The sequence below is a fragment of the Phoca vitulina genome, unplaced genomic scaffold, assembly GCF_004348235.1.
Source record: "Phoca vitulina isolate PV1807 unplaced genomic scaffold, GSC_HSeal_1.0 scaffold10, whole genome shotgun sequence".
NCBI classification, from domain to species: domain Eukaryota; kingdom Metazoa; phylum Chordata; class Mammalia; order Carnivora; family Phocidae; genus Phoca; species Phoca vitulina.
Window position 1 is genome coordinate 42,273,460 of NW_022589713.1, and position 23,893 is coordinate 42,297,352.

Consider the following 23,893-nt stretch of genomic DNA (forward strand, 5'->3'; position numbering starts at 1 on the left):
TATTGAGGAGGGCACGTTCTGCATGGAGCACTGGGTGTTATGCACAAACAATGAATCATGGAACACTATATCTAAAACTAATGATGTAATGTATGGGGATTAACATAACAATAAAAAAAATTAAAAAAAAAAAAAGAAAAATAAATAAACCCTCCATAGTACCTGGCTGAGCTGGCAAGAAAGTAAAATCCCTAAAGACTAAAATGAGAAGCGAGAATCCAGAGAGCTAAGTGAAGATTGAAGCTGATGAGGACCCAGGGGTCATCAGGCACAGGTTTGAGGCCATTGTGTAGACAGGGCCTGAGCAACATAAGGAGTTGGATTGGAGACTCCACCGAAACCCAAGATTCCAGAGAACTGCATTATCAGCTGAAGGATGAGCTAGAAAGTCCTGAAAGCAAAGACATCCTAAATAGAGGGGGAAACACCTCAAGCCAGTAAGACTCACAAGGAAGCATGGCGCCATCGAGAGGTACTAACTAGGCCCTGTGCTAAGTCCTGGGGACAGTTCAGAGGAATTGTATACTGTCCTTGTCCAGCAGGGTGAGGGACAGAGAGAGCACAGGCTTTGAGGCCACACAGAATCTTGGCTTGACATCTTACTAGTTATGTGATCTGAGCCTTAGTTTTCTTATCTGTAAAGTGGAGGTAATAATAGTGCTTACCTCACAAGGTTTTTGTGAGTTGTTAATATACTGCAGTGTATGTAAAGTGCTGAGCCTGGTGCTGGGCATACTGTCTGGTGTGTGATGAATGCAAGTCCATTCAAAGAATTTACAGTGTTGCTGGGGATTAGGATGTGCGTGTGTGCATGTGAGCATATATGCACGTGTGTATCTATGTATACACATATGTATGTTTGTATATATGTATTTGAGTAGAGCTGAATTGAAGTGACATTTTATTCAGAAGAGGGGAGAGGGTGCAGTGAGCTAGATGGTCAGTGACAGAGTTTTAAGGACTGTCCTGCTTAGATGAGCAGATACAGGTTGGGAGATGAGCATGAACAAAATCCAGGAAGAGGAACTGCATATAATACCCAAGCTGTGGGTATCAGGAGTGGAGCACCCACCTTAAGGGCGGGTGCAAGCTTTGTCTCCTGCCCCTTGGTAGGCCTCTAACAGTGGGGTTGTGAAAGAAGGCAATGGAAGGTGAGGTTGTAGAAATGGAAAGGCATGTTGGGGAAAGGACAGACTAAGCCAAAGATTTGGGGTTCTGTTTTATAGGCAACTAGGGGGCACTGAAGTAATGTTTAAAGGAAAAGCAATCAGACTGGATTAGGGAAAGAGAGAGACTGAAGTGTAGTCAAGAAGGAAGTAACCCAGGTGGGAGGTCTTGGCTTCCACATTCAAAGGAGAGAATGGAATGTTGGTCTCTCAGAGGCACCTCTGGGCCATCTTCAATGCTGTTTCTTCTGCCTGGAACACTTTTCCTTCTGTGATCCCTCCACCTCTTTTCCTTACCTACTCTTCTAGATGTCATGTGGCCCAATAACCCTTCCCTGACCTTTCGAGTCTGAATTGGGTGCCCCCACTCACCACTCCCACATCGAACAGCATTTCCCCATCATTCCAGGTATCCTTTGTATTATAATTGTCTATGATCTTTATCTCCCTCTTTCAGACTGCAGGCTCTAGGAGGACAGGGACAGATTTACTGGGTTCACTATTCTACCTCCACTGCTTTTTATATTGCTTAGCACAGAATATTTGCTATACATATTTTTAATGAAAATATTATTATAAGAATTAAAAGAAAAAAATCGATAGATTTAGTAAAAGATGACCACAAGCTACTATCTCCCAGGGTTGTCTGAAAAAAAATCTAGGGATAGATTGATCCTTGGAATCACATGGAAGCCTCTCTAATGTGGACACCCTATACCTTCCGTAATGTCACTCTGATTTAGCTGCTAAGTTGTGGAGTGTATTGTTCCACTTCATTTTCTCCACAGCTTTACTGAATCCAAATTTGAAGAAGACAATTGAATGTGCCAAGAGAATTGTAAAAGGAAAAGACGGTATGGGAGCATGGTAAGTGGTACCTTTTTTGAAGTCTATGTTAATGACCTTCACCCATTATCCTTAATCCTAATCTTGGCCTAATCTTGGTCTCTGCACATCTATAGTCTCAAACTAGTGGGACCTTACCAAGCTAAGCAGTAGAACACCACTGAGTTCTACAACCCCAGGTCTCAGAAGGAAGGATGTAATTATCAGACAAATTGCCTTAAGTTGAATATACTCTTTCCTTCTCAAGTATTGTTTAGGGTTATTCAGGAGGCTAGGATGAGCAACCTTGAAATAAATCTCTCTATATATTTCTGATTATTTCTTTCATCTAAATGCTTAGGTTCTTAATGCATGTTGTGAAATGACTCTCTAACAAGTTTGTACCAATTTATATTAATAATAAGAGTTTAATAAAATGCCTATTTACTGCACTCTCATCAATGATAAATCTTTGCCATTTGAAAGGTATCTAACAATTTTATCTTCTTTCGCATTTTGTGATATTCCATTAGGGCGTTTTCCCATTATGTTTGTTATATATTTAAATTTTTTTCCCTGCCCTTGTCCTTTGCTTATTTTTAAAATTCAGATGATCATATTCATTTGAAAGAACACTTTATATATTAGGTGTTAGATGTATTAACAAATTGTTATATATTTGTATTTTTTTCATTTCACTGAAGTTCATGTAAGTTGAAATAACAAACATACAACTAGATTATCCATCTTATTTACATATTCTTGGTCACTTATTTGGCACTATATTGAGACATCTTCTTGATTCTTTTTTTTTTAAGATTTTATTTATTTATCTGACAGAGATTGAGAGAGAGAGAGAGAGCACAAGTAGGGGGAGCAGCAGAGGGAGAGAGAGAAGCAGGCTCTCTGCTGAGCAGGGAGCCCAATGTGGGGCTCGATCTCAGTACCCTGGGATCATGACCTGAGCTGAAGGCAGACGCTTAACTGACTGAGCCACCCAGGTGCCCCGATAGTTACATATTTGTTACCAAAAATAACTGCAACTCTGATTTCTTCTTTAAGCAGATATTTGCTTCGGAAAGCCATCTGAAATTTACAAGTGTCTGGGCTTGTTTTGACTTCTTTCATTCAATATTTGTTCATATTGTTGTGTATAGTCCTAATTTGTTTGTTCCCATTGCTGCATAGTATTCCATTATATGGATATATCAGTTTATAGATCCATTGTTCTGTTGGTGGGCATTTGGGTAGTTTTCACTTTTTTAGTGCTGCCATGAACATTCTATACTTTTCTTTTAGTGAATATATAAATGGATTCACATTGATTATACCAAGGAATAAAATCACTAGTCATAGGATATGCATATTTTCAGATTTGGTATATTTTACCAAACCATTTTTTAAAGAGATTCAATTTACACTTCCATCAGCAGTTATAGGATTCAGTGGCTCCAAATTATTGTCAGTGCTTGGTATTTTCTAGTTTATTCTTGTGACCGTGTAGTGGTATTGCATTGGGTTTTATTTTGTATTTCCCTGGCAACTAATGAGATTGAGCACTTTTTCAAATGTTTATTGGCCATTTAGATATCCTTTTATGTGAAGTGCCTTTTCAAATCTTTTGTCAGTTTTTCTATTGTATTTATCTTTGTCTTATTAATTCATCAGGAATTATTTATATACTCTGGGTAAAAGTTTTTTGTTGGGTACAAGTATTACAACTTTCATTCTGTGGGTTCCTTTTTCACCCTCTTAATGGTGTCTTGATAAAATGAAATTCTTAGTCTTAATACAGTCTAATTTATTATTACTTTCCCTTTATAGTTAATTTTAGTTATTTTAGAGAAATATTTGCCTATTCCTAGGTCATGAGGGTATTCTTCTTAATTTTTTTTTCTAAAAGCTTTATTTAATCTTTCACATTTGGCTCTACAATACCTTTTTCTTTCTTTTTCGTGCTTTATTGCATTGGCTAGGATCGCCAGTAAATGTTGAATAGAAGTGATGATAGTGGCAATTAGGACATTATTCCCAATCTCACAGGTAAGAAGTTCAACATTTTATCATTAAGTGTTGTATTTTCTTTAAACTTTCTGAGATACTCTTAATCAGATTGAGCATTCTTTTCCGTTTCTAGTTTGTTAAAGGTTTTTTTAATCATGGATGGCTATTGAATTTTGGTTATTACACATTTAGTATCTTTGCAATTCTGTGTTAGCCTATCCATCTTTTTTTTTTTTTTTTTTAATCCAAATTGTTGCCTTTTTAAATCTCTCTTCTCTTCCATGGTTTTCTCCAGAGGTTATGCCTGGTTACATCTTTTTTTTTTTTTTTTTAATTTTATTATGTTATGTTAGTCACCATATAATACATCATTGGTTTTTGATGTGGTGATCCACGATCCATTGTTTTCGTATAACACCCAGTGCTCCATGCAGTACGTGCCCTCCTTAATACCCATCACCGGGCCAACCAATCCCCCCTCCCCCGTCCCCTCTAAAACCCTGTTCGTTTCTCAGAGTCCATAGTCTCTCATGATTCATCTCTCCCTCCAATTCCCCCCCCCCATTTTTCCCTTCCTTCTCCTAACGTCCTCCATGTTATTCCTTATGTTCCACAAATAAGTGAAACCATATGATAATTGACTTTCTCTGCTTGACTTATTTCACTTAGCATAATCTCCTCCAGTCCCATCCATGTTGATGTAAAAGTTGGGTATTCATCCTTTCTGATGGCTGAGTAATATTCCATTGTATATATGGACCACATCTTCTTTATCCATTCATCTGTTGAAGAGCATATCGGCTCTTTCCACAGTTTCGCTATTGCGGACATTGCTGCTATGAACGTTGGGGTGCATATGGCCCTTCTTTTCACTACATCTGTGTCTTTGGGGTAAATACCCAGTAGTGCAATTGCTGGGTCATAGGGTAGCTCTATTTTTAACTTTTTGAGGAAACTCCACACTGTTTTCCAAAGTGGCTGTACCAAGTTGCATTCCCACCAAGAGTGTAAGAGGGTTCCCCTTTCTCCACAACCTCTCCAACATTTGTTGTTTCTTTCCCTGTCCATTTTTGCCATTCTAACTGGTGTAAGGTGGTATCTCAGTGTGGTTTTGATTTGGATTTCCCTGATGGCTAATGATGATGAACATTTTTTCATGTGTCTGTTAGCCATTTGTATGTCTTCTTCAGAGAAGTGTCTGTTCATCTCTTCTGCCCACTTTTTGACTTGATTATTTGTTTTTTGGGTGTTGAGTTTGAGAAGTTCTTTATAGATTTTGGATACCAGCCCTTTATCTGTAGTGTCATTTGCAAATATCTTCTCCCATTCCGTGGGTTGCCTCTTTGTTTTGTTGACTGTTTCCTTTGCTGTGCAGAAGCTTTTTATCTTGATCAAGTCCCAAAAGTTCATTTTTGCTTTTGTTTCACTAGCTTTTGGAGATGTATCTTGAAAGAAGTTGCTGTGGGCGATGTCAAAGAGGTTACTGCCTATGTTCTCCTCTAGGATTTTGATGGATTCCTGTCTCACATTGAGGTCTTTCATCCACTTTGAGTTTATCTTTGTGAATGGTGTTAGAGAATGGTCGAGTTTCATTCTTCTGCATGTGGCTGTCCAATTTTCCCAGCACCATTTCTTGAAGAGACTGTCTTTTTTCCATTGCATGTTTTTTCCTGCTTTGTCAAAGATTATTTGACCATAGAGTTGAGGGTCCATATCTGGGTTCTCTATTCTGTTCCATTGGTCTATATGTCTGTTTTTGTGCCAGTACCATGCTGTCTTGGTGATCACAGCTTTGTAATATAGCTTGAAATCGGGCAACGTGATGCCCCCAGCTTTGTTTTTCTTTTTCAACATCTCCTTGGCGATTCGGGGTCTTTTCTGATTCCATACAAATTTTAGGATTGTTTGTTCCAGCACTTTGAAAAACGTCATTGGAATTTTGATCGGGATGGCATTGAAGGTATAGATTGTTCCGGGTAGTATAGACATTTTAACAATGTTTATTCTTCCGATCCATGAGCATGGAATATTTTTCCCTCTTTTTGTGTCTTCTTCAATTTCTTTCATGAGTGTTTTGTAGTTCCTAGAGTATAGATCCTTTACCTCTTTGGTTAGGTTTATTCTGAGGTATCTTATGGTTTTTGGTGCTATTGTAAATGGAATCGATTCTCTAATTTCTCTTTCTACAGTTGCGTTGTTAGTGTATAAGAAAGCAACTGATTTCTGTCCATTGATTTTGTATCCTGCCACATTACTAAATTGCTGGATGAGTTCTAGTAATTTGGGGGTGGAGTCTTTTGAGTTTTCCACATAAAGTATCATGTCGTCTGTGAAAAGAGAGAGTTTGACTTCTTTGCCAATTTGAATACCTTTTATTTCTTTTTGTTGTCTGATTGCTGTTGCTAGGACTTCTAGTACTATGATGAAAAATAGTGGCGAGACTGGGCATCCTTGACGTGTTCCTGATCTTAAGGGAAAGGCTCTCAGCTTTTCCCCATTGAGGATGATATTCGCTGTGGGTTTTTCATAGATGGATTTTATGAACTTGAGGAATGTTCCCTCTATCCCTATGTTCTGGAGAGTTTTAATCAGGAAAGGATGTTGTATTTTGTCAAATGCTTTTTCTGCATCAATTGAGAGGACCATATGGTTCTTCTCCGTCCTCTTATTAATGTGTTCTATCACATTGATTGACTTGCGAATGTTGAACCACCCTTGCATCCCGGAGATAAATCCCACTTGGTCGTGGTGGATGATCCTTTTAATGTATTGTTGGATCCTATTAGCTAGGATTTTGTTGAGGATTTTGGAATCCATATTCATCAGGGATATCGGTCTGAAATTCTCCTTTTTGATGGGGTCTTTGCGTGCTTGGGGGATTAAGGTAATGCTGGCCTCATAGAATGAGTTTGGAAGTTTTCCTTCTGTTTCTATTTTTTGAAACAGCTTCAGTAGAATAGGTATTATTTCTTCTTTGAATGTTTGGTAGAATTCCCAGGGAATCCATCAGGCCCTGGACTCTTGTTTTTGGGGAGGTTTTTGATCACTGCTTCAATCTCATTACTGGTTATTGGCCTATTCAGGTTGTCAATTTCTTCCTGTTTCAGTCTTGGCAGCTTATAGGTTTCCAGGAAGGCCTCCATTTCATCCAGATTGTTCAGTTTATTGGCATATAGTTGTTCATAATAATTTCTGATAATTGTTTCTATTTCCTTGGTGTTAGTTGTGATCTCTCCCCTTTCATTCATAATTTTATTAATTTGGGTCCTTTCTTTTTTCTTTTGGACAAGTCTGGCCAGTGGTTTATCAATCTTATTAATTCTTTCAAAGAACCAACTTCTAGTTTCGTTGATCTGATCTACTGTGTTTCTGGTTTCTAATTCATTGATTTCTGCTCTAATTTTAATTATTTCTCTTCTAATGCGTGGCTTGGGTGTCGTTTGTTGCTTTTTCTCTAGTTCTTTAAGGTGTAGAGTTAGTTGGTGAATTTGGGATTTTTCTGTTTTTTTGAGTGAGGCTTGGATGGCTATGTATTACCCCCTTAGAACTGCCTTTGCAGTATCCCATAGGTTTTGGACTGATGTGTTTTCGTTCTCATTGATTTCCATGAATTGTTTAAGTTCTTCTTTGATTTCTTGGTTGACCCAAACATTCTTGAGCAGAGTGGTCTTTAGCTTCCAAGTGTTTGAATTTCTGCCAAATTTTTTCTTGTGATTGAGTTCCAGTTTTAGAGCATTGTGGTCTGAGAATATGCAGGGAATAATCTCAATCTTTTGGTATCAGTTGAGACCTGATTTGTGACCCAGTATATGGTCTATTCTGGAGAAAGTTCCATGTGCGCTTGAGAAGAATGAGTATTCTGTTGTTTTAGGGTGGAATGTTCTGTAAATATCTATGAGGTCCATCTGGTCCAATGTGTCATTCAAAGCTCTTGTTTCCTTGTTGATTTTCTGCTTAGATGATCTGTCCATTGCTGAGAGTGGAGTATTGAGGTCTCCTACAATTAACGTATTGTTATCAATATGACTCTTTATTTTGGTTAACAGTTGGCTTATGTAGATGGCTGCTCCCATGTTGGGGGCATAGATATTTACAATTGTTAGATCTTCTTGTTGGATAGACCCTTTAAGAATGATATAGTGTCCTTCTGTGTCTCTTATTACAGACTTTAGTTTAAAATCTAATTTGTCTGATATAAGAATTGCTACCCCAGCTTTCTTTTGAGGTCCGCTGGCATGGAAGATGGATCTCCATCCCTTCACTTTCAGTCTGGATGTATCTTTAGGTTCAAAATGAGTCTCTTGTAGGCAGCATATGGATGGGTCCTGTCTTTTTATCCAATCTGCAACCCTGTGCCGTTTTATGGGAGCGTTTAGGCCATTCACGTTGAGAGTGATTATTGAAAGATATGAATTAATTGTCATCATGTTGCCTGTGAAGACGTTGTTTTTATAGATTGTCCCTGTAAATTTCTGTTGTAGATCACTCTTGGGGTCTTTCTCCTTTATAGAACCCCCCTTAATATTTCTTGCAGGGCCGGCTTAGTGGTCACATATTCTTTCAACTTCTGCCGGTCGTGGAAGCTCTGCATCTCTCCATCCATTCTAAATGAAAGCCTTGCCAGATAAAGTATTCTTGGCTGCATGTTCTTCTCATTTAGTACCCTGAATATGTCTTGCCAGGCCTTTCTGGCTTGCCAGGTCTCTGTGGATAGGTCTGACGTTATTCTGATGTTCCTCCCTCTGTACATAAGGAATCTCTTCCCCCTAACTGCCCTTAAGATGGTTTCCTTGGTTCTAAGATTTGCAAGTTTTACTATTACATGCCGGGGTGTTGGCCTGTTTTCCTTGATCTTAGGAGGGGTCCTCTCTGCCTCTAGGACTCGAATGTTTGTTTCATTCCCCAGATTAGGGAAGTTCTCAGCTACAATTTGCTCAAATACATCTTCTAGTCCTCTCTCTCTCTCCACTCCCTCCAGGATTCCAATTATTCTGACATTGGAATGCTTCATGGTGTCACTTATTTCTCTGATTCTATTTTCATGGATTCTGGGTTGTTTTTCCCTGGCCTCCTCTTTTCCCTTTTTATCTATTATATTGTCTTCCAGGTTGCTTATTCTCTCTTCTGCCTCAGTTACCCTAGCTGTTAGATTATCTAGATTAGACTGGATCTCATTGATAGCATTTTTAAGTTCTGCCAATTCACCTTTCATTTCTGCCCTTAGAGACTCTATGTTGCCATTAATTGATTTCTCCATTCTAGCCATTGTCTTCACAATTGCTAGCCTGAATTCCATCTCCGACATCTTGGTTATATCTGCATCCATTTGTAAATCTGCAGCATAAGTCATAATCTCTGAGTCTTTTCTGTTTTGGGGGCTCCTCCTCCTAGTCATTCTGTTGATGGGTGTTTGAGGGAATGTATAGAGTCCAAATTATTGACCAGAACCCAAGCAAGATGCACCTGTTTTCTTGGGACCTTAGGGTTGCTGGCCTCTTGTTTTCCCAGCCTGTCTTCTGCTGGAGGGGCCTGCCGCGCTGTTACTCAGGCAACCCTGTTTGGGTGGAGTTGCCCTGCCCCCCCTGTGGTGGGGATGGGCTCAGCGGGAATCAGTCTTTGGGGCTTTTGTTCTCTGGTGCCTTTCCCTGGCGGCTTTCCGCGTCTCTTCCGCAAGTCAGAGCAGAAGAGACCGTTTCCAACCCTCTGCCTCAGAGCAGAGAGCCCGCAGTCTGTTTTTCAGTGAGTTCTCCAGGCCACACCGTCTCCGTTTCTGTCCGTGCTGCTATAAAGTGCAGTGTCCTGGGTTGTGCGCCCCTCCGCAGCGCTTCCAGTCCTGCCTCCCGGTCGGGGCGCATCTCTGCCCTTTGTGTTTCTAAAACCGCCAGCTGCATCCAGTTCGCACGTTCGCGCGACCCCGCCGCTCCCGGTTTCCATCCCGGGGGCTGCAGTTCACCCGCCGGACCCCGCCGCTCCGGGTTTCCGCCCTGGGGGCTGCAGTTCGCAGGCGCAACCCCCCCCTCTGGGTTTCCGTCCCGGGAACTGCCCTAAAGTCCTTTCCTGCCGCTACCGGTCTGCGAGTCTGTGCCCGTCTGCAGCATGCGAGGCTGTCGCTCACTGGTGGTGTAGGATCCCCACGGCCAGGCACCCTCCCACTGCCGTTTATCCTCCGATATCTGTCCGCGGAATCACGACTCCCCGCTTCATACCTCAAAACCAACCGCCTGCGATATTCTGTTTGTAGAGATCCAGATCTTCTTACATCTCAGGCTGGTTTTGTGGGTGCTCAGAGTGGTCTGGTAGGTATCCAGCTCAGTTCCGGGTACCAGTTGAAATAGGGTCCCCTACTCCTCCGCCATCTTTCCCCCCTCCCCCGCCTGGTTACATCTTATTGACGATGTCAGTTTTATAAAATTTACTTCTGGATTCTGTAGCATGTTATTCTCCCAGGAATGTTCCTCTGAATTTAATGATGATGCCCCTTTTCTTCTACTAATATTTTCCCATAAGTACCATGTTAGTTTTATTTTTCCTTGAATAAGGACAGATTTACCCATATTTAGTATTTGCCAAATAGACAGGTTATGTGACTTTTTCTTGTTTCAGCTCACTGTTACTTTGGTAATGGTCAGACTTCCTTCACAAATGTCCATCTGGACATAGACTGGTATGCAAGTCTCCTGACCGAATTTCCACTTTGGAGATTTTCCTGATATGTGTGTCTAGTTCTCTCTCATAGGCTGAGCCAGTGGAGTACATGAAAACCCTTCATTCCCAGCATGCACTTCTACCACCTCCACTGATACCATTTATCATGGTGGGCCTCCACTATCCAGTAGACACTGTCTCACCACCAATTTCCGCCTTCTTTTGCCTTTTCCACCCCCTCTTATCCCACATTTCATAATTGACTGCTTGGTTGTTCCAGGATATTGCAGTCACCAGTTAGATCTAGAAACAATGTCATATTTCCCCAGTTTCAGATTGTATATCTTAATATTTTTGCTATTAGGGTTTATCCTGTAATCGATGTGTCCTCCCACAAAAGTTGTTAATAAATCATTAAAGTATTTTAAATAGAAGGTATCTTACAATAGAGGAAATCCTTTAATGATAGCTATAATTTCTTTACTTCTTTGGTATGTAGGCTTTGTATGTTTACATAAACATCCTCATTTAATCCTCACAAATCCTTATGCCATGAGTATAAAATGAGGAAGCGGAAGCATAGAGAGGTGTACAACAAGTTATCCATGGCCACAGTGTTGGAATTAATTCTAGATCTGTGCTCTTCTGGGCCTCAGCTTTCACAAGTCACTCAAAGAGATGAGGATAGTTGGCCTGGGAAATCTGGGCTCTGGTCGTGTGGAAGGCAACCAAAGGACCCTGCACAGTTCTTCTGTGGGGACAAATGCAGGGCTTCCAGAGTCAGTGAGTGCAGGAGGGGCAGAACTGCAGGGGGATTCATTTTGCCAGTGGGAGTCTTGAGTGATGTTTCTTACAGTGACCCCTGGGTCCTGTAGGCGGTGGAGAGCTCATTCAGAATCTGGCAACAAGAAGTGTGTCAGTCTCAGAGGTCAGCTTTTCGTTGTTGCTTTTTTGTCTTTTTCTGTGCCTTTTGGTGCTAAGTTCAGTCAGAGATTTTTTGTCTGTTTTTCTTGCCTCTACATCTCCAGCATCTTGCTCTGTGCCTGGCCATATAATAGGTACTCCCTAAATGTTTGTCACAAGATCAAGGCTGCATTTGGGCTGTTACCTAGATGGCATTAAAATTTTAAAAAAATTATTATTATTTCTCAAAATAAAAATAATACATATGTGTTTAAAAATGAAAATCAAAAAATAAACTTCTTGTCAGCAGCCTCCTGAAGGTCATCACTATTAATATGTCTTGTAAATCAGAGAAAAATATGTATATTGAGAATGAGAAAAATATTTTAAAATACATGTGAGGGGTGCCTGGTTGGCTCATTTGGTTAAGTGTCTGCCCTTGGCTCAGGTCATGGTCTCGGGGTCCTGGGATCAAGCCCCAAGTCAGGCTCTCTGCTCAGCGGGGAGTCTGCTTGTCCCTCTCCCTCTGCCCCACCCCCTGCTTGTGCACGCTCTCTCTCTCAAATAAATAAATAAAATCTTTAAAATAAAATAAAATACACATGAAATCCCAACATACATACTGACCTGCACCTAACTTTTTTCACTTATTAATAGAGCTTGCAAATCTTGGCATATCATACCTAGAGGTCTCTGCCTTCTGGATGCTGCAGGTAATTATCTGCCAGTCCCATATTGATGAACATTTAGATTGTTTCCATTTGCTGGGACTATTGGGTGCATTTAAATGTTAGTAGAGAGATTGCTAAACTGGCATTCAGAGTGGGGGCACCTCCAGATACATTGCATGACGGGGCCTGTGTTCTAGATTGTTTATCTAGAGCTATCAAATTTGTGCAGTTTTTGGAAATCGAGACTTATAAAATGATGCCATTCTATTTTGCTTTGCATTTTTTTTACATTTCATTTAGTTGTTTGAGAGAGAGAGAGCGAGAGCACATGATGGGGGGGGAGAGGCAGAGGGAGAAAGAGAAGCAGGCTCCCCACTGAGCATGGAGCCTGACACAGGGCTCGATCCCAGGACCCCGGGATCATGACCTGAGCCGAAGGCAGACGCTTAACGACTGAGCCACCCAGGCGCCCCTGCTTTGCATTTTTAAACTGCAGAGAAGTTGAGCATCTTTTCATGTGTTTGTTGGCCATTTTTCTCTGAACTGATTGTTTATATTCTTAGCCCATTTTCTATTGAGATGATAATGTTTTCTTTTGTTTTTATTGATTTTAGATGTGTCCTTTATAAATTAGGGTTATTAGACCTTTGTCCGTGATATCTATGTGAACTACTTTTTTTCAGGTTTGCTATTTGTATTTTGACTTTGTTTATAGTATTTTCATCATGTAGGAGTTTTACATTTTCACAGAATCAGATTCCTCAATATTTTGTTTCATGGCTCCTGAATTTATATGAAACTACATTCCAAGTTTGTAAAGAAATGAAGCCATGTTTTCTTCCGTATTAGAACAGTGCTCGGCACAAAATAAGCCCTATATTAAGTTTTTATTAACAAATTAGGAAATAGAATTTTCACAGTTTTATGTTTTTATACTTAAATTGTTGGCCTTCTTGGAGTTTATTTTAGTATAAAAAGTGAGGTAGGGATCCAGCTTTATATTTTTCAGAGGGTTAATCAGTGTTCTTATACCACTTATTCATTAATCCATTTTCCTCACTCATTTAGTAGATTCATTTTAAAGTGGGAGTCCCCTTACTAATATGTCTTCCCAGGGTTTAAAATATCTTTCATACAGTCTCTACTCTTCAATTAATTGGAAGCATGACTGGCTCTCTAGGGTGAGCACTAATGAGCTAAAATTGTACAGCACTAAGTAGAGATATGCTGGGCCAGGCTGATTAAAACCTTTTCACTTGCTCAGGACTCCCAGCAAAGTGAACTCTTATTAAACTAATAAGCACCCACGTCTTTTCAAAGCTCAGATCAAACAGCTCTGAAGAGTTGAGGCAGACAGGAAGGGAAAAGACCAAGGGCCTGCATGCCCACAGGATTCCCTTCTGCAGTGCCTGCTCTGGGCTATGGAAAGCCCTGCAATTTCTGAAAATATGTATGTGTGTGTTTTCTCTGCTGCTTTATAGCTGTGAGGGGCCAGGGGGTCATAGCCCCTTCTTTAACTGTGAGACCCCTTACCCTGGAAGACTCATGGAAGCCTGCCTGGCTGAGCGATGGCCTATCTAAACAGGATTTCTAATGGCCAGCAGCTGAGCTGGTAAACCCCACAGCTTCTAGGTTGGGAGAGGAGGACCAGGGGTCTGGGTACTGGCACGGGGGCTGGGAATAGAGGGATCAATTTTAGGGGCATGAGAAGAAAAGGTTTGAGAAACTCAGTCTAGCTGGCCTAGGCAGGGTTGAAGAGCTAGGGGTGGAGCATGTGCATGGGAAGGTGATAGAGGCCCTTGTTCAAGGTCAAGGATTCCTATTTCAGACAAGGGTCTGCCAAGGACTCACCATCTGAGCCTGAGCAAGTCACAGAACTTCTCTGACGCTCACTTCAGAGAAGTTAAGAGTACTTCTCTTGCTGGGCTGGGGGACAGCCTCCCAGTTCACGGTGTGGGATTTATGGAAAGAAGTGGGGGTGGGGTGGGGACATGAGGATTTGAGGGGCACCAGCATTCATGCTAGGATGTGCCGGAGTTAGCAAGAGAGTCATACTCGAGATGCACAAAATCCTTCAGAAACATGCCTGCAGCCATCGGGGTGGTGAGTTCAAATGCTTCAAGGGCCAGGCTGGGGTGTAAATGGGCCGGGACAGCGGGGGTCGGGGGAGAGATTGTGGAACCCTGCCCATCCGGAGCTCAGACACTGGGGGGCCCCCTCTTGTTCACTCTCCCTGCTTTCCTCTCTGCAGGCTCTCCTGGTCCCTGAACTGCCAGCTCGCGGACAATCTGGCACGGTGGTTGGATGGATGCAGGCTCTAGCTGCAGGGGCAGCCCTCACAACACTCTCCAGTGGTACCTTCCACGTGAAGATGCTTTCCTGTTTGCTGCCTTCACTCGACCCTGTTGATTATCTCACTGCTTGACAGCTCCAGATGGAAAAGCACAAAAGTTTGCTTCATCCGGGGATGCGGAATGCAGAATAAACCAGCTACTTACCAACCTGGACCCCAGGTCTCCACTTGTCTTATTATGCTATGATCGTTACTAGCATAACCATGGAGGATCTGAAGGAAGGAAACTATCTGGAAAACAAGATGAGTCCATGATTGTCAATATTAAACAGGGAAGGGAAGAAAAGATACAGTGGAAGAAAAGAGGGGTCAAAGGCAAACAGGGCCACCAGTCCCAGGCTGTGCCCCTGCTGGGACACGCAGGTGGAAATAAGACCACAAAATCCTCCTTGTGCTTCTATGGAGAGAGTCACGTGACAGTTGCTCTTTTTTTGTTGTTTTTAATAAAAAGTTAAGTTTTAAAAAATTACCAATAGCACGTACTTGCATTAGAGAAACTGAAAAATACAGAAATGTTAAAAAGGAAAAAAAAAAAGTCCTCCCATGATCTTAGCTCCCAAAAGCAATTGCTATCATGCTTTGGTTGCATTCCCTTTGGGTTTTTCTTCCTGAAGAGGTTTTTTTTTCTTTTTAAAAAGATTTTATTATTTATTTGAGAGAGAGAGAGAGAGTGCAAGTATAAGCAGAGGGAGCACCAGAGGGACAGGGAGAAGCAGACTCCCTGCTGTGCAGGGAGCCTGACCTGGGGACTCGATCCCAGGACCCTGAGATCACAACCTGAGCCGAAGGCTCAACTGACTGAGCTGCCCAGGCACCCCTCTTCTTTATCAATAATGCTCTGATAATGTTATAGATAGAGTTTGGTACCTTGTGTTTTAGAAAGAAAAAAACATGGTAATAAATCTTTGGGCTACGTGGATTGTGATTTTAAACAGGAAAGGGGCTTATTTCTGAACCTTAGAGGCTTACAGAATCCTTGCATGGGATGGAGCAGCAGGGGCCAGCCTGGGCTTCCAGAGCACCCCTGCCCGAGCCCTGGGAGCAGAAGCAGCAGCAGAGGTACCTGCTCATCGGAAGCCAGGTCACCTGCCAGAACCCAAGCGTGGAGAGCACAGTCCCTAACCATTCAGCCTTGCATGGGAGGGAAAGAACTGGAGTGGCATTGAGAGAGGCTGTCCGCAGCACGGGCTTCACCATGGGTGTCAGAGGTTCTTCCAAATGAAATCTTAGTCCCGGTTAATATTCCACTGTATGAATGCACCATATTTGATTTAACTTCCCCCCTACTATTAGATTTTTAGATATTGCCATTTTTTAACCATGACAAAGAATGCTGTAATGCCTGCTTGTGGCTGCCCCTCTTTCATTTTTTACACTTTTAAAATTACATGAGCCACATATATTTAATGAAGAAAACTTGGAGAGTACAGATAGTCATAAAGAAGGAAATTAAAAATACCCATCATTCCCCGCTGGAAACAGAAGTTTGCCTCATTGCTATGCAGCCACAGTTGAGAGCCCTGATGTAGGGATGGTGTCAGTCTTTGTATGTGTACCCTTCCCTACTTGAGTGTGCGCATGTGCACATCGTCTTTCCTTACAAACATGGACCACCGCTGTATATACAGTTTGTATCTTGCCTTTTTCATGTAATATTCTGTGGCCTGATATTTCCAAGTTTATGGTAGGAAACCCAGCACTGTTTTTAACCACCTCACAGCATTCCTGCGCATGGACAAAATGTAACGAATATAACCTTCCCTTGTTACTCTGCTCTATCCAGACACAAAGTAACTGACCTCAGAGAATCCTAGCAGCCAAGAGGCAGGTAGGACTGAAAGCAGATCAGCCTTTCTTTTTGTTTGCTTCTTGGTTGCTTTCCAAGGGGAGGAGAACTAGCTATAAGTTAGAATATCAGGGGCAGAACTTTGACTCAAGTTCAATAATGGTTGATCAGCTTAATGAATTGGTTTTGTATGGCATTCCCCCCGCTTAGAGAAAAGAGTATTCGCAGTTCCCAACCACAGGGCAGGAATCGTACAGTAAAATCCCTGTTGCGGGCTACAACTGCTGCTGAGGCAACGAGAAGCTTCTGAGACCCTGAGAGGCACTTCCTTATTGAGCTGGGAACCCCACGCTGTTTTCGAAGGTGGGCCCACGTGTGATAGTGCACCTGACCTCAACCCAGCCTTCACTCAGACATTAATGACAACCTGCAATTGATTAAAACACTATCTCCTCAAGTGCCAAATCCAGCGTGCTGCCGCCTCCTTCCAGCCCATTACTTGGCCACGGCTCAGCATCGGCCTCTAATGGCCACTCTGTCAACATGGGCGTGAGGCTCGAAGACAAAGCAAATGTTAGTGTATCGATCAGAAGAGTCTCTCTGGGGTTTCCCAACATCACCTCCTGGCTTGGCTCTCTCAAACCCACTAATAGTGGGCATTGTGAAGAGCACTCACTCTGGGGCCAGATCTCCCTGTCTGGTATAGGGAATGGCAAATGCTTCATTTAAAAATCTCAATGGTGACTCCCATTACTATTTTTTTTTAAAGATTTTATTTATTTATTTATTTGACAGAGAGAGAGAGAGATCACAAGTAGGCAGACAGGCAGACAGACGGAGAGGGAGAAGCAGGCTCCCTGTTGAGCACAGAGCCCAATGTGGGGCTCGATCCCAGGACGCTGGGATCATGACCTGAGCCGAAGGCAGATGCTTAACCATCTGAGCCACCCAGGAGTCCCTCCCATTACTATTACTTCTAGCACCAGCAGCTACCATATGAACCCCAACCTTACATATATTACACCTAGGCCTTTACATACAATATTTTGAAACCTTGCAAAACCTTCCAAGAGGTATGAATTATAACCATATCATGGATAGAAAAACAGGCTCGGAGGGGCTAAACAACTTGGCTTTACTCCAGCCTGGTAAGGGACGGAGATGGAATGGGTATCTCCCCAAAACTTATGGTTCCGCCCTGCCCCACAACCCACTCCACACCCTAGTTCTGTATTGGTGTTAATTTTTTACTCCATCCATTAGCTAGAAAATTGGTCTACAGCTTTTCAATTAAGACTTTGCGCCAAAAAGGTTTTAGGCACAACTAGCACAGAACAGTGGGTCATTGTCAGTGCACAGTTCACAGGCAGGGAAACTGAGGTCCCAAGAAATGAAGGAACTTTCTCAGCTACACAAAATAAATGAATAGAGAAGGCAGTGTGGTGACCTGCCATGTTCCCAAACTCCTCTCATGATCAAAATCATCTGGGGTGTCTGTTAAAATGCTGGTTCCTGGGCCCTACCCCTGGATATGAGGGCCCCAGAATGTGTATTTAAAAAAACATGTTTCCAGATCTATCTGATCTTTGGGATGCAGGAGAAGCTGGTTAGTGGCAAGAGCATGGGTTGGGAAGACTCAGAGGACATAGGGTCATTCCTGGCTCTGCACTGACCTTAGAGTTACTCTACTCTCTGAGCCTCATTTTTCCAACCTGTATGCTGAAGTGAGTGACCCTGGCTGGGCTGGCCACACGGCGGCAATGAAGTGATGGGGTCTTCTGAATCCCGGGCCCTTGGCCCACTTCCCAGTGCCACGTTGACATGAAGGAGCAAAGATGCTGCTCAAGATCTGCCATCAGGAGGGTCTGGGGTGGTGTGTGCGTGTGGGTGTCCCTTGCCATTTGGTGCCGTAGGTATCCCTCAGCATGGCTTGGCCAAGTCAGTTGCTGGAGTTGAGAAGCTTGTATCTTGCTCACTCTCAGGACACTGCTTTCTAGAATTCCCCATTAAGTGGTGGCTGATTTTCATTTTGAATCTCAAATTCTACCTACATCTGGGGTTAGCAGCCAGGCGGCGCCTGCTCCTCATCACTGCTTCCTCTTTCCTCCCTTGAAGCAAGTCTGCTCCTCCATTCTCCTCTCTCCTGCCCTGAAGGTTTTGGCTCCTGCCTCACTGTTGTCCACCACTGCCGAAGTCGTCATTCTCAGTGGCCTTAGTATTTTTGTAGACAAGCCACCAGCACCCTGACATCTCAGGTTCTCAAGGTCATTGCCTGCAAAGACCTTGTTCTCAACCTCGCTTCAGCCACCACCCCGTGGCCATGCATGCCTCAGCCTTGTCATTACTAGTAGCTCTACCACATCCAGAGCCTCCACACTCTTTGAACACCACCTCATATCTTTCCATCATTTCCTCCCACAGGTCTCTAACTCTGACAATTCTTTGAATCCACTGGAATCTCAAAGGATTAACCCTCTCCCTCTTGCTCTGTCCCTCACCTTCCCCATGTCCTCACTTGTCTCCTGCCCTGGCTAAGATTCTAGGGCCACCATCGTGATGTCAGCATGAATCCACTGTTCCCTGGCTCTTCTTTCCTCTCTCTCGCATACCCACCTGGCTACTCAACCTCGGGTAAACCTAACTCTCCACCTGCTCCGTGTTTGTGCCCACGTAGCTCTACATATTTGGAGAAGAAGAAAAAAACCCCATAACACCATGTTGACTGGTGTCACTTGAAACTCTTGCCAACCATTATCAAGTGGGCCTTTGCATTTCCAATCTATTTCACACTTTCTCCTGTCTCGTTAAATCTCCAACATCTCCTCCCTAATCCACCCTCTTAACGGATGATGTTGCTTCCTATTTCACGGAGGAAATAGAAGCCTTCAGATAAGACCATCTGCAGGCTCCCACCACACCTGCCCCCACATGCTCCTCCCTCCCGTCTGTGCTCATGGATGAACTGCTGATGCTCCTGGTTAAGGCCAACCTCTCCACTTGGGTCCTGGATACCACCCCCTCTTGCTTACTCTCCCACTGTACAAGAGACAAGTGATACTGCACTATCATGTTTTTTTCTTCCCTACTTGATTGCTTTCATCCTCATAAAAACGTGCTGTAATCTCTCCCATTAAAAAAAAAAAAAATCCCTCTAGTGACCTCTCATTTCCTGCCATTTCCTCAAACACTCCTCAAAAGAATTGTCCAAGTGCCTTCTCTTCTCTGCCCTACTGCTCATTCTCTTCTTAATCCAACTCCTTGGAAACACATCTGTTGTGGTTATCGATGATCTCCATATTGCCAGATCCTAGGATCAATTCCCTCAACCACATCTTGCTCTCAGCAGCGTTTGACATTGTTGATCACTCCTTCTTAAAACACTAAGTTCACTGTCATTGGGCCACCATACACTGCTGGTGCTTCTCCCATCTCACAAGTCACTCCTTCTTCACCTCCTTTGTTGGCATCTCTCCTCTTCCTGGTTGGTGTTGGAGGGACCCAGACCTCTTCTCTGTTTTCATCTACTCCCATGTTAAATAACTTCGGTATTTATCAGTATGCTTATGACTTCCAAATACGTATATTTCCTCCCCGGTATTTTCCTCAAAACTTCAAATTCACATTTAAAAATACCTGTTCTACATCTCCACTTGAATATCTAATAGACATCTGTATATCACAGCAGCAGTAGAAAATAAATATGAATATAAAGAAACCCAGAGATCTCAAGCACAGACTTCTTTGTCCTCAAATTTCTGTGTCACATAAGACATACATGACTCCAGGCGTGTGGAGCACCTCAGTACCAGGAAGCCTGCTCATGGCAGAGTATCTTACATGGTAAGCTGGTCATATAAGCACCCTCTAGCTATGTGATCAGCCCTAACCATTCAAATCTGCCCTGCTATCAGAAGTAGATACAAACCACCAATCTAATTATTTTACTAAATAATGCTGACAGGCTGATTCATCTTGTTCCAAAGTGAATCACTTGTCTTTAGTTAATACATTGTATATCACTGGGCAAGGGTTGTTTGTCTAGAGACAGGCAGGCATTTGGGACTAACCTGTGCAGTGCAAATAGCACAACAATGAGAAAGGCTTTCTAAGCCTGTGGATGGGGGAGGTGACAGAAACACTGCAGGTAGGACAGGAAAATATTCCAGCGAGTCTATAAGTAGTTGCCCCCGCCATGATGGAAGAGGTCCAGTATAATCAACCTTCCACCAGTGGGGAATGGTGTTATATCAGGGGCATAGGCAGTGGTCTCTGCTATGGGTAGGTTGGGCAGGTCAGTCTTGGTAAGGAGAAATCCATGTCGTTGAGGACATGCATGAACTCCATCCCTGATACCATCGCCACTTCCTTTGCTCATCAGATGTGGCTAGAAGAGAGGCTGCTGACATCCACAGCCCTTTCTGTTAACCAGATTATTGAAAGCTTCCTCTGCCATGGGTGCCCTGTGATGAGCATTCATGCCAGACGCAGACATCTGTATACTCTGCACCCATTCCAAGAGGTCTGTCTGCAAATCTCTTTCTCAGACCTCTTTGTTACCAGTCTTCCATTTTTGTTCCTCCTGAATCTGATCATCCAGCCAAACCCTTAGTACTTCCCATGAATCATCATAGAGCTCTACCTCTGATCTCTGACCTCTTCTTTTTTTCCAGTAGACAACTCACTGTATTGCTTAAAATTCGGCCCACAGGGAAATTTCTCTCTGTGTGATGCTATAGTAGTCTACATCTCATGAGTACAGCACCCTGTGTAGGTCCATCCATAAACTAGGGCCCACTAGGTGTCTTCCTCAATCACCTGATCATAAAGGACTCCCCACAGAGCCATAGGTGAGGCTAGAGGGAGCGGAGGGACTGACTGTAGGAATCTGAGCCTGAGCACCTGCTGAAGCAGCTTTCTTGTGCCTTCAGGACCTGACTGAGTCCAGTATTAGATCTGTCACTTTTACTCGATGATGGTGTGCTGCTGAGCACATAGAGCCACCTCTGTGGCTTGGACAGTCAGAGAACATCTAGTTCACAATGAGCAGCTGAGATCACATGGTCACTTGGTCTCCTATAGTCAGCCCTAGTAGCAACAGACGAGGTGCTTCTCAAAAGGAAAGCAGTTACTTCTGGAATAGAGCACAGCTTTGTTTGAAGCCCTAGGGCACTGAGCTGTGATTCTATCAGGGTTTTCCAGAGGCTCCAGGGAATAAGTTGCTGGAAGAGCGAATGGAGCAAAGCCAGCCACCTCCAGGTTCACCACTGCAGTTGGGGTACAAGAAGGCAGAAAGTTGAGGCTTCCACTAGCATGTCTGGAACTTGCAGGAAACTGCTTGCTGCCAACTTCCCAGCGGCTCTGCAGCCTTGAGGGAGGTGGCTGGCAGGAGAAAATGTAGCCTGCTGCAGGATCTCTGGCCTGCCGAGTCCCGACACGCACCATTCCAGTTGAAGGACAGTCTGTTATCTCCATTCTGGATTTCTATGAACGTAGCTCAGCAGTGAAGCCTACATTGCATCCCCATCCCATTGGCACAGGTACTTCCCAGGCCCCTGGCTCCTACAACCCAGGGCAGAACATGGAAGTGGGTGTCCTGCTCTTCACACTCTCTCTTCCTCAGCGGACATTCATTTCCTTGAAAACAGACAAAAAGGACTGTACAAATCCTAAGAGAGAGCTTACTTAATTGGGTTAATTTGTTAAGTACTTACTGCAGTGAAAAACATTTAAGTGAATGAAGTTTAATTGCTTCTTTTAATTATTCATTTTTTACATCAAGTTATATAAGCTCATGATTTAAACAGCAAAATAGGTTTGGCTGTGAAAATCAGCCCTCTCTCATTTTTCTCAACTTCCTCAGGAAAAAAACCCCAAACACGTTCAACTCTTTCAGCTGATGCTTTGGTATTTACATCCAATTTTCTGAAGAATATGCTTTTGTCTTGCTCCTTTGTTTGTGTGAAATTGGGGGTCTCCTTACAACTAGGGAGATAGAGATTCAATTCTCTTTTGCTCCTTTGTCCCCACCACACACATGGAGCCCGCATGACCCCCATCCTACCAATATGGTCAAATTGTAATTTGAGTTCTTTCAGCATTTGGTCTCCATCATGGCTAGGAAAATGCTTTTTCACAGCTGAGCCACAGTGACCAGTCTATGAATACTTCTCTTTCCTAAACAATGTGCTCTCCTCTTTAGTGAATTGTCTTTGCTTCGTTGTTTGCTTAGTTGCCTAACTACTTCTCACTCATTCAGCTCCAAACTTCTCCCCAGTTGTCCAATTCTTCTCTCAGAATGGGCAGATTCATTAGATTTTCTCTCCATTTGTCTTCCTAAAGAACTCTCTGTCTTGGCGCCTTTTGACTGCTTCAGTCTTTACTGGTATTTTGTCTCAGGCACATCTATTGTTCTGGAATTTTCCTTTACCACCATCACTTTTGCCTCTCTCTGGGTTAGATCCTTTGTTTCCTAAAGCCCATGACTTCCTCTTTCTTGGTTTATTCCCTTGTTTTATTGGAGCGCATCCTCCATAAACTTTCTTAAAAAGAATGCATGGAAAGTTTTTGAAGTTTTTTCAGACTTTGTATGTCTAAAAATGTCTTTGTTCCACCCTGACACTTAGTTGATATTTTGGTTGGGTGTAGAAATCTAGATCAAAAATAATTTTCCTTTAGAATATTGATTACATTGCTCTTGATTAGTCTGAAGCCATTCTGATTCTGGTTCTTTGTATATGACCTATATTTTCTTTCTGGAAGGTTGTAGGATAGTCCCCAGTATTCTGAAATTACATGATGACATGCCTCAAGTACTTAAAGATCCAATATAATGGAACCTTTCTGGAAACCTATGTTCTTGAGTTCCGGGCAATCATCTTGGATTATTTTGTAGATCATTTCTTCTTTTCTGATTTCTCTGTTCTTTCTTTCTGTCCTTCCTGCTATATGGATGCAGTGCATCTTGTATTTGTCATTCATTCATTTAATAGTTTCTCTCCATTTTTTTCTCTTTGATTTTTTCCTCTACTTTCTGGCAAATCTCCTCACCTTCTTTTCCAGAACTTCTATTGATTTTTCATTTTGTCATGCTTTTTAACTTCTAAGGGCATTGTTTGTTCTCTGAATGTTTTTCTTTTCTTTTCTTTCTTTCTTTCTTTCTTTCTTTCTTTCTTTACTCTTTCTTTCCTTCTAGTGCCCTGTTCTTGTTTTGAAGATATAATATATGTCCTTTTTTTATGATGGATTTTGTTGTTACTATTTGCAGCAGAGTATTTCCTCCATAAATTTTTTTAGTTATTTATTTAAAGTTTTTTTCTCAAATGTCTATTGATCCCTGCTTGCTGTTTCATGTTTAAGAGTGGGAAAGCAAGGAGCTGATTGGGAGCTTGAAGGCTGTGGGTGGACTGTTCTTGGAGAAGGTGGACTTCACAGCATGGTCTGGCTGGGCTCTTTCTTTGTGGACATTACTGGTGTCGAGTCTTTAAGTCTGCCTTCTTAAGAGTCTGCCTTCTTAGGCTGGTCATAGTCCCCAGAAAAGGCT

General features: G+C 42.6%; 1 protein-coding gene across 1 annotated transcript in view; it reads left to right on the top strand.

Annotated features, from left to right (window-relative positions):
• The window catches only part of LYZL4 (lysozyme like 4), an 11,352-nt gene extending 9,187 nt beyond the window's left edge, over positions 1–2,165 (top strand). The window contains exons 3-4 of the mRNA XM_032409179.1: positions 1,955–2,033; positions 2,129–2,165. Coding sequence (XP_032265070.1) covers positions 1,955–2,033; positions 2,129–2,165 — 116 coding nt within the window. The remainder of the gene's footprint in view (positions 1–1,954; positions 2,034–2,128) is intronic.
• The last annotated feature ends 21,728 nt before the right edge of the window (positions 2,166–23,893 follow it).